Source organism: Loxodonta africana, chromosome 5, assembly GCF_030014295.1.
Source record: "Loxodonta africana isolate mLoxAfr1 chromosome 5, mLoxAfr1.hap2, whole genome shotgun sequence".
NCBI classification, from domain to species: Eukaryota; Metazoa; Chordata; class Mammalia; order Proboscidea; family Elephantidae; genus Loxodonta; species Loxodonta africana.
In genome coordinates this window covers 33,096,537-33,108,589 of record NC_087346.1, presented here as the reverse complement: position 1 = coordinate 33,108,589, position 12,053 = coordinate 33,096,537, and the positions used below count along the sequence as shown (strand labels likewise).

The window sequence follows — 12,053 nt, the reverse complement described above, 5'->3', positions numbered from 1 at the left end:
AATTTAGTTGTAATTGTTTACATTCCAGTATATTGTTTCAAATTAGTTTTGGAATGGGGTAGAAAATGATAAATGGACAAATAATTAGGTAAACTCTTTCGTGGACCTTTTTGGGCTCCAACTTTGTGTCATTTACAAATGCTTTTGGTCTCTTTTATTTAAGAGACCAACTCTTTAAATACACAGTAACTTAACCAGCTAACTCCGGTTAAAACAGACCCGTAGACTGACCCCAGCTTCCTTTGGGAGGTTCTGCCAAAGCGTGTCTGTCTGTGGAGTTTCTAACCCAGTGTTTAGTAGCTGGGCTTAATCATGTAACATGTGTTTCTTTAGTTTATGTCACCACTGCGGGTTTCTAGGGATATAGCAATGAGCAGCAGTCCCACAGTTTCTGCCACAACTGGAAAAAAAGTGTCTCTGAAGCTATTACAAGTGTTGCTCTTGTTAGTTGCCGTAGAGTCGATTCCAACTCAGGCCTACCCTGTGTGTTATAGAGTAGAATTGCTCCATAGTGTTCTTCTTAACTGTGATCTTACCAGAAGCAGATTACCAGGCCTTTTCTTCCTCTGTACCACAGGGTAGGTTCCAGTCACCAACTTTTAGGTTAGCAATTGAGTACAAACTGTTTGTGCTACTGAGGGACCTTCCGTTACAAGTAGGTCCTGAGTAATGTGGGTTTTCTTTTATGACAACTGTGTAAGGATTGTTTCCCCCTCTCCCACCTAAGCTATGAAGTGGTTATATATGTCATCCTAACCTTTCAGACCCACTGCCGTCGAGTCGATTCCGACCCATAGCGATCCTATAGGACAGAGTAGATCTGCCCCATCGAGTTTCCAAGGAGCGCCTGGTGGATTCGAACTGCCTACCTCTTGATTAGCAGCTGTAGCACTTAACCACTACGCCACCAGGGTTATGAGTCAGAATGGACTCGGTGGGAACGGATTAACCTTTCGGAACTCTCCCCTTTGCATTAGAGTCCTATTGGATTTTCTCTGTTAGGCTTACCCAAGAAAGCACCGCTTCAGCTTTAATTAGGACAGTTTGTGCCTGCACAATTTAGACTCCCTTATTTTCTAAGTCGTTAAACACTTGTATAGTTTATTTTTTAAGACAAGGAGCATCCTAATTATATTCTTTGCCCCACATTCTCTGGGACCAGGTGGGAGGAGAATGCCTTCCTCTTTATTTCTATAGTCACACCATCTCTTAGGCTTTGCATGTTAAGGATTGGAGCTATTGACTGCCCAGTGGTGGTCCTCCTTATCCCTTTGCATTCTAGCTTCTGGGTATTAGTGGGGAAGGACTTTCTAGCACAGGTTTTTTCGGTTGTGTTTTCCCCATCTCTATGTAAAGGTGAAGGGAGCTGATAGAAAATAGGTCTTAACATAAGCAAATTGTTTCTTATTCAGCTTTCAGTCAATGAAAAGTATGAAAATGAAACCATCAAATTTTTGTTGCTATTAAATAAAGCATGATTACATTCTTAAGAAGACCAGTAAAAGATCATGTTTTACTTTAAATCTGATCATTTAAACAGACGTCTATACTATGGATAAGATTTAATTTTGGAAAAGTTTATTGTCTGGTGTGCATTTTAGGTTTTCTGGAACCAAACCAAAGAATCTGGGAAACAACACTAAGCTTATAGAATGGTTACCACAAAATGACCTACTAGGTAAGTCAGGGGTGTTTTTTGGCACTTATTTGGCTTTTGGGTTTTAATTGTGTCAACATGATTTTTATAATAGGATGGTTTGTGCAACACTTTATGGTATTGTCATTATGCTTTTATCTACTATATCAAGTCTTAGATTTCAGGTCAACAAGTCAAATATATATTTATTGAAAAAAATATAAAATGTAATTGTTTAGGTTTCTATATTAAACTGTTCCAATAAAAAAATTTTCAGACTAGTCACCAGTTTTAATTACCTGGAAATGATATTTAATAAGCTATATAAATTAATGGTAAATAAAGTTAGACCTGATTAAGCTGATCAGATAAAACTAGTAAAATTAAAATGGTGAAAATAGATTGCTATTATATTTTTATTACAGTTGTGTCTGATAGACCAGAAAAATTCAAAGTTATTAACTTGTTCGAAACTAGAGAGAACAAAAGGCCAGGGAAAACAGTCAATTTATTTTAACATCTACCTAGATTTTCCCCTAAATCACCAGGTGTCTTTACCCCTAAATCACTAAATTTACTTTATTTCTTTTGGTTACAGGATTGTGATACTGAACTCAATATTAAAATAACTTTTATTATATGTGTATCTTTTAAGTATATTTGAATCTAAATAGCTCTAGGTTAAGTAAACATAGATAGTAAAAATGTAAATTATATTTTGTTCATTTTCTAGGAAAACATAATACCATATCCTATATTTTCCCTTAACATGTTATTTATTAAGAAAATTATAAAATGATTATCGATTTTGGCAGTATTGATCAGTTTATTCAATAATACTTAAAACTAGCAGATTATATGAAAGTGGCTTCAAATCTTAAATTGTGTTCCTTAAAAATAAGGTTTTAAAAGTTGTTTTCTAGAAGCTACAATGAGCCTTCTCCTAAAAATTACCCAACTGAATTTTGTCACTAAAAACAGTAAATGATTTTATTTATGTATATATAATCCCTTTCCATCTTGTCCATTATAAATAGTATTCTACAAGTGATAAAATTGAGACAGAAAAACATGGTCAATTACCTTGCTTGATGCTTGTTATTCTTTTCCATTTTTTTATCTTTACTATTATGACTTTTTTTATTATTATTATTATGACTTCAGAGTCCATAGAAGGTAGAGAAAAGACCAGAAAATTTAAATAAGATATCCTGACTATCAGCTAGCTAGCTCAGTCCAGCAGTATGACACAGATATACAGGAACATATAAAGTTATAACATGTTTTTTTACAAGAACCTGTAGATACCTAGCAAACTACACCTGAATCGCCCTCTCCAAGTCCATTGCTCCTCTGAGTGCCTCAGAATCTTTTCTAAGATTAGTACCTTTTTAAACTCTGGGCATGATCCTTACAAGTTCTCTGTTGTTGGTGTAACGGCCTCTAGACTGATCAGAAGATTCCTCCAGGCTGAAAAGTAGGAACCAAAGCAGTGTCCTTTGACCCCCAACACACACACACGCACACATACACACACACCAGCTCTGCTTTTATCTATCACTCCTGGATTTGTTGGTGAGGTTTTACTCAAAGAAAGGGTTCTGTTGCTAAAAAAGATTATTTGAAATCCAATGCTAGGGCAGTATGTTGGGCAGATCCCTCAGTTGGATCCGTTTGTAGGTAAGGGACAGAGACACTGAGTGACCAACTCCACTAGAAGAAGACGTAGCTGAACCTGAGGCAGGAGACTGGGGTCCCACTGAGACAGTGGTGATTCACACACGTAATCAGTTTTGTACCTGGGGTGTGTATATTTATAGTTCTTATTAAAGGATTGGTATTTTTGAAAGCCATAATTCCTTTCTGGCCATACAATGATTTCACTAAGTATAGTGTGTCCTTTCCTTGCACTTGTTATGCGAGTCATTTGGTCCCTTTTATGAAAATTTAGCTTACTTACTAGGAGTTCTGGTTTTGGAATACCTCATTAACTTTAACAAATTATTTATTCATCTGACAACTATATATTGTATGTTGTTCCCTCTCTCCCAACTGATTTTTCTAAGTGTCTGTCCCTACTTGCATGCATACCTGACATGCAAAATTAAACTCTAAATTGTGAAACGTGGATGCTGTCATCACTTGAATGTTGTAATATAAATACCCCTTACGACATAATATTTCTCCATGAATAAGCGTATAAACTCACCATGGACTTCCTGGACTCCAGCCCCACATTTTCATATATGCTTTTTTACAGAGTTTCAATTTAATTTGAAAAACACTCGAGTGGCCAGAAGGTAGCTGCCTATTTTTTAATAGGGTGTGGTTATGCGTTATTATTTGGCATTTTTTGCTTTCATTGATTTCCTATTTATTATTGGTCACTTAAATAGGCATTGCTACCCAAACGATGTTTGTTTTTTAGAGAAATAATAATATACTGCTTAAAGCTATTAATTTCAGCTACTTAAAATATAGTACCGGAAAATGAGCCCTCAGGTTGGAAGACACTCAGAATACGACTGAGGAAGAGCTGCCTCCTCAAAGTAGAGTCAGCTTTACTGTCATGGATGAAGTCAAGCTTCTGGGATCTTCATTTGCTGATGTGGCACTACTCAAAATGAGAAGAAACAGCTACAAACATCCATTAAAAATCGGAACATGGAATGTACGAAGTATGAATCTGAGATAATCAGAAATCTTCAAAAATGAAATGGAACCCATAAACATCGATATTCTAGGCATTAGTGAGCTACAGTGAAGTGGTACTGGCCATTTTGAACTGGACAATCATATGGTCTGTTTATGCCAGGACTGACAAATTGAAGACGGTGTTGCATTCATCATCAAAAATAACATTTCAAGATCTATCGTGAAGTACAACTCTGTTAGTGATAGTATAATATCCATACGCCTACAAGGAAGACAACTTAATATGACTGTTATTCAAATTTGCCCACCAACCACTAAGGCCAGAGATGAAGAAAGTAAAGTTTTTTTAGCAGCTTCTGCAGTCTGAAATTGATCAGATATGCAATCAAGATACATTGATAATTATTGGTGATGGTAATGCAAAAGTTGGAAATAAGAAGGATTAGTAGTTGGAAAATGCGGCCTTGGCGATAGAAGTGACCCTGGAGATCCCCAGTTGTATTTTGAGTGCATTCCAACCTGAAGGGCTCACCTTCTGGCACTATATCATCGATGTTCTGCTGGTATTCATAAGATTTTCACTGGCTAGGTTTTTTTAGAAGTAGACTGCCAGGTCCTTCTTCCTAATCTGTCTTAGTCTGGAAGCTCAGCTGAAATATGTCCACCATGGGTGACCCTACTGGTATTTGGATACCGGTAACATAGCTTACAGCATCATAGTAACATGCAAGCATCTGCAGTATGACACACGACATAGATGGCAACTATTCATATGGATCTTACCAAATGAAATACACAGGAATCAAATCAGCAACATCTGTGGAAAGAGAGGATAGAAAAACTCAATATCATCAGTCAGAACACGGCCAGGGGCTGACTGTGGAACAGACCATCAATTGCTCATATGCAAGCTCCAGTTGACGTTAGAAAATTAGAACAAGTTTATGAGAGCCAAAGTGGGACCTTCAGTATATCCCACCTGAATATAGAGACCATCTGAATAGATTTCACACATCGAACACTAATGAGTGAAGACCAGACAAGTTGTGGAATGACATCAAAGATATCATATATTAAGAAAGCAAGAGGTCATTAAAAAGATAGGAAAGAAAGAAAAGACCAAAATGGATGTCAAAAGACACTCTGAAACTTGCTGTTGAATGTTAAGTAGCTAAAGTGAACTGAAGAAATGATGAAGTAAAAGAGCAGAACAGAAGGTCTCAAAGGGCTATTCAAAAAGACAAAGTGAAGTCCTATATTGAAACGTGCAAAGATCTGGAGTTAGAAATCCAAAAGAGCTAGGAACCCTAATACATGGCATAAAAAGAATACAAAACATAACTAACAATGCACAAACTCCAGAAGAGAAACTAGATAACTGGGAGCTCCTAAAAACCAAACCTTATGCTCATCAAAAGTCTTCACCAAGAGTAAAAAGACAACCTGGGAAAAAAATTTTGGGCTGTGACATATCTGATAAGGGTCTAATCTCTAAAATCTAGGAGATACTGCAAAACTTCAACAACAAAAAGACAAATAGCCCAATTAAAAAATGGGCAAAGGATATGAACAGGCCCTTCACCAAAGAAGACATTCAGGCAGCTAACCGATAAATGAGGAAATGCTCATGATCATTAGCCATTAGAGAAATGCAAATCAAAACTACAGTGAGAACCATCTCACCCCAACAAGGCTGGCATTAATCCAAGAAACACAAAATAATAAATGTTGGAGAGCTTGTGGAGAGACTGGAACACTACACCCTGCTTATGGGAATGTAAAATGGTACAACCACTTTGGGGATCGATTTGGCACTTTCTTAAAAAGCTAGAAATAGAAGTACAATACAATCCAGCAATCCAGCACCTTGGAATATATCCTAGAGAAATAAGAGCCATTACACGAATAGATATATGCACACCCATGTTCCTTGCAGCACTGTTCACAGTAGCAAAAAGATGGAAACAACCTAGGTGCCCATCAGCAGACAAAGTATGCTACATATACACAACGGAATACTACTTAAAGATAAAAAACAATGATGAGCCCATGAAACATCTCACAAAATGGATGAATCTGGAAGGCATTATACCTTCTCATAGTGATCCTGTAGGTCAGAGTAGAACTTCCCCATAGAGTTTCCAAGGAGTGCCTGGTGGATTTGAACTGCCAACCTTTTGGTTAGCAGCCATAGCACTTAACCACTACACCACCAGAGTTTCCAAGCAAAATTAGTCAGTTGCAAAAGGACATATTGTATGAGATCACTATTATAAGAACTAAAGAAAAGGTTTAAACACAGAACAGAACATTCTTTGATGGTTACGAGGGTGGGGGTGGAGAGAGGGGGGAATTCACTAACTAGATAGTAGACAAGAATTATCTTTAGGTGAAGGGAAGAACAGCACACAATACAGGGAAAGTCGACACAACTGGACTAAACCAAAAACTAAGCAGTTTCCTGAACCAAACACTTTGAGGGACAGAGTAGCGGGGGCGGGGGGGGGGTCTGGGGACCATGGTTTCAGGGAACATCTAGGTCAATTGGCATAACAAAGTTTATTAAGAAAATGTTCCACATCCCACTTTGGTGAGTGGAGTCTGGGGTCTTAACAGCTTGCTAGCGGCCATCTAAGATGCATCAGTTGGCCCCAACCCACCTGGAACAAAAGAAAATGAAGAACACCAAAAACACAAGGAAAATATTAGTTCAAGAGACAAAAGGGCCACATAAACCAGAGGTACAATCAGCCTGAGACCAGAAGAACTAGATAGTGCCTGGCTACCACCAGTGACCACCCTGACAGGGAACACAACAGAGAGTCCCTGATGGAGCCTGAGAAGAGTGAAGTGCAGGACTCAAATTCTAGAAAAAAAAAGACCTGACATAATAGTCTGACTGAGACTAGAGAAACCCCAGAAGACATGGCCCATGGACTCTCTCTTGACCCAGAACTAAAACTATTCCTGAAGCCAGCTCTTCAGACAAAGATTAAACTGGATTATAAAACATAAAATAATACTCGTGAAGAGTGTGCTTCTTAGTTCAAGTAGATACACAAGATTAAATGAGCAGCTCCTGTCCAGAGGTGGAATGAGAAGTCAGAAAGGGATAGGAGCTGGTTAAATGGACACGAGAAACGGGGTGGAAAGGAGGAGTGTGCTGTCACATAATAGGGATTGCAACTAGGGTCGCATAACAATATGTGTATAAATTTTTGTATGAGAAATAAACTTGAGCTATAAACTTTCACCTAAAGCCCAATTAAATATATATATGTACACATATATATATCTATACATACATATATCAAAAGAAAACCAAAAGGGAAGACCTATACAAAGAAAATTACAAAACACCACTGCAAGAAACCAAAGGAGACCCAGATAAATCGAAAAACATACCATGCTCATGGATAGATAGACTGAACATTGTAAAAATGTCAGTTCTACCCAAAACAATCTACAAATACAATGCAGTGCCCATCCAAATACCAACAGCATTCTTTAACAAGATGGAAAATGAATCATTAACTTTATATGGAAAGGAAAGAGGCCTTGGATAAGTAAAACATTATTGAAGAGGAAGAACAAAGTAGGTGGCCTCACACCGCCTGACCTAAGAACATACTATACAGCTGCGGTAGTCAGAACAGCCTAGTACTGGTACAATGACAGACACATTGACCAATAGAACAGAATCGAGAATCCAAAAGTAAACCATCCACCTACCTTCACCTTATCTTTGACAAAGTCCATTAAATGGGGCAAAGACAGTCTTTTTAACAAATTGTGCTGGGAAAACTGGATGTCCTTCTGTAAAAACATGAAACAGGACCCATACCTCACACCATACAAAATGGATCAAAGATCTAAATATAAAACCCAAAACTATAAAGATCATAGATGAAAAAATAGGGTCAATGCTCAAGGCCCCTAATATATCACATAAATAGAATGTAAACCATAACTAACAATACACAAACACCAGAAGATAAACTAGATAGCTGGGATCTTCTAAAAATTAAGCACTTATGCTTATCATAAGACTTCACCAAAAGAGTAAAAAAAGAATCTACAGACTGGGAAAAAATTTTTGACTATGACATATCCAGCAAAAGTCTAATCTCTAAAATCTATAGGAAGTCCAACACCTTTACAACAAAAAGACAAATAATCCAATTAAAAATAGGCAAAGGGTATGAACAGTGCTTCACCAAAGAAGACATTCAGGCAGCCAACAGACACATGAGGAAATGCTCACAGTCATTACCCACTAGAGAAATGCAAATCAAAGCTACAATGAGATACCATTTCACCCCATCAGTACTGGTACAAATAAAAAAAAAAAAAAACAGAAAATAAGGAATGTTGGAGAGGCTGTGGGAATATTGAAATTCTTATGCACTGCTGGGGATGCAAAATGGTATAGCCATTTTGGAAAATGATATGGCACTTCCTTAAAAAGTAAGAAATGGAGATACTGTACGATCTAACATTCCCACGCTTAGAAATATATCACAGAGAATTAAGAGCTGTCACATGATAGACATATGCACACCTATGTCATTGCAACATTATTCACAATAGCAAAAAGATGGAAGTACCCTAAGTGCCCATCAACAGATGAATGTATAAACAAACTATGATACATATACATAATGGAATATTGTGCAACAATAAAGAACAATGATGATTCTACCAAACATCTCAGAACATAGATGAATCTAGAGGGCATTATGCTGAGAGAAGTAAGTCAATCACAAAAGGACAAATACTGTATGAGACCACTATTATAAAAATTCTTTAAAAATTTTACACAGAAAAAGAAACAATCGATGGTTATGATGGGGGGGTGGGGATGGAAGAACACTAACTAGACAATGGGTAAGTGGTAACTTTGTAAGTGGTAACTTTGGTAAAAGGTAAGACAGTATACAATACTGAGGAAGACAGCACAACTTTGTCAAGGCAAAGCCATAGAAGCTTCATAGACACATAGACAGATCTAAACTCCCATAGCGATCAAGTTACTGGGCTGAGGGCTGGGACCATGGACATGGGGACATCTAGCTCAATTGGCATAACAGAGTTTATAAGGAAAATGTTCTATATCCTACTTCGGTGAGTAGTGTCCGTGTCTTTAAAGCTTGTGAGCAGCCGTCTAAGATTTGTCTACTGGTCTCACCCCATCTGGCGCAAGGGAGAATGAAGAAAACCAAAGACACAAGGGAAAGATTAGTCCAAAGGGCTAATGGAACAAAACTACTACAGCCTCTACCAGACTTTGTACAGCACAACTAGATGGTGCCCAGCTACCACCACTGACTGCCCTTACAGAGACTACAATAGAGGGTCCTGGACAGAGTTAGAGAAAAATGTAAAGTTCAAACTCACAAAAAAAAACTAGACTCACTGGTCTAACGGAGACTGGAGAAACCCTGAGAGAACGGCCCCCAGATACCCTTTTAGCTCTGCACTGAAATCACTCCTGAGGTTCACCCTTCAGCCAAAGATTAGACAGGCCCATAAAACAAACAGTAATACACGTAGCTCCATCACGTATATGAGACTATATGGGCCCATCAACCCAGAGGCAAGGACGAGAAGTAGGAGGGGACAGGAAAGCTGGACAAATGGAAATAGAGAGCCTAAAGTCAAGAAGGGGAGAGTTTTGACACATCAGCGGGGTTGGCAACCAAGGTCACAAATCAATATATGTGTTAATTGTTTAACAGGAAGCTAATTTGTTCTGTAAACCTTTATCTAATGCACAATAATAAATAAATAAATAAAACCAAAAGGGAAGAACACGCTTGGTATTTCAACAGATGGTACTGAAGGAAGAAGTCCAAGCTGCACTGAAGATATTAACGAAAAACAAGCCTCCTGGTGATTGGAATGCAAAATTTGGAGACAAAGAAGGATCTGTAGTTGGACAATATGGCCTTGGTGATAAACATGATGTTGAGGATCACATGATACGATTTTGCAAGACCAACAACTTCTTCATTGCAAATACCTTTTCTCAACAACATAAATGGCAACTATACACATGGACCTTGCTGGATAGAGTACACAGGAATCAAATCGACCACATCTATGGAAAGAAATGATAGAAAAGCTCAATATCATCAGTCAGAACAAGGCCAAGGGCCAACCTTGGAACAGACCATCAATTAATTGCTCATCTACAAGTTCAAGTTGAAGCGGAAGAGCCAAAGTCGGACATTGAGTATTTGACACATTGAACGCTAATGATCAAAGACCAGATGAGTTGTGAAATGACGTCAAGGACATCATACATGAAGAAAGCAAGAGGTCACTAAAAAGAAAGAAAACACCTAAATGGATGTCAGAAAAGTCTCTGAAACTTGCTCTTTAACGTCGAGTAGCTAAAGAACTGAAGAAACGATGAAGTAAAGAGCTGAACAGAAAATTTCAAAGTGCAGCTTGAGAAGTCAAAGTAAAGTATTATTATGATATGTGCAAAGACCTAGAGTTAGAAAACAAAAATGGAAGAACACACTCGGCATTTCTTCAAGTGAAAGAACTGAAGAAAAAATTCAAGCCTCGAGTTAAAACAGTGAAGGTTCTATGGGCAAGATACCGAATAATGCAGGAAGCATCAAAAGAATACGGAAGGAGTACACAGAGTCACTGTACCAAAAAGAATTGATTGACGTTCAACAACCATTTCAAGAGGTACCATGTGAACAGGAACCAATAGTATTGAAGGAAGAAGTTCAACCTGTACTGAAGACGTTGGTGAATAAGAAGGCCCCAGAAATTCATGGAATACAAATTAAGATGTTTCAACAAATGGATACAGTGCCGGATGTGCTCACTCATCTGTGCCAAGAAATTTGGAAGTACCTGGCCAATGAACTGGAAGAGATCCATATTTATTTTATACCTATTCCCAAGAAAGGTGATCCGTCCGAATCTAGAAATTGTGAAACAACGTCATTAATGTCACATGCAAGTAAAATTTTGCTAAAGATTATTCAAAAGCAGTTGCAGTAGTACATCGACAGGGAACTGCCAGAACTTCAAGATGGATTCAAATGAGGTCATGGAATGAGTGATATCATTGCTGATGTCAGATCGATCCTGACTGAAAGCAGAGAATACCAGAAGGATGTTTACCTGTGTTTTATTGACTACGCAAAGGCATTTGACTGTATGGATCATAACAAATTATGGATAACGTTGTAAAGAATGGGTATTCTAGAACACTTAGTTGTGCTCATGAGGAACTTTTACGTAGGCCAGAGGCAGTTGTTTGAAGAGAACAAGGGGATACTGCATAGTTTGAAGTCAAGAAAGGTATATGTCAGAGTTGTATGCTTTCACCGTACTTATTCAGTCTGTATGGTGAGCAAATAACCCAAAAAACTGGACTATATGCAGGTGACACAAGCTTGCTTTTGAAAGTGAAGAGGACTTGAAGCACTTACCGATGATAATCAAAGATTGCAGCGTTCAGTACAAATTGCACCTCTACTTAAAGAAAACCAAAGTCTTCACAACTGGACCAATAAGCAACATGATAAACAGAGAAAAAATTAAAGTTGTCAAGGATTTCATTTTACTTGGATCTGCAATCAACGCCCATGGAAGCAGCAGTCAAGGAATCAAGCAGTGCGTTGCATTGAGCAAGTCTGGTGCCAAAGGCCTCTTAAAAGTGTTAAAGAGCAAGGATGTCACTTTAAGGACTGAGGTGCGCCTGACCTAGGTCACGTTGTTTCAGTTGTATCAT

General features: G+C 38.0%; 1 protein-coding gene across 1 annotated transcript in view; it reads left to right on the top strand.

Moving 5' to 3' along the window:
- Positions 1-12,053, top strand: part of UGT8 (UDP glycosyltransferase 8) — a 117,827-nt gene that overhangs the window by 93,534 nt on the left and 12,240 nt on the right. The window contains exon 4 of the mRNA XM_064285414.1: positions 1,602-1,678. Within this exon, the coding sequence (XP_064141484.1) occupies positions 1,602-1,678 (77 nt within the window). The remainder of the gene's footprint in view (positions 1-1,601; positions 1,679-12,053) is intronic.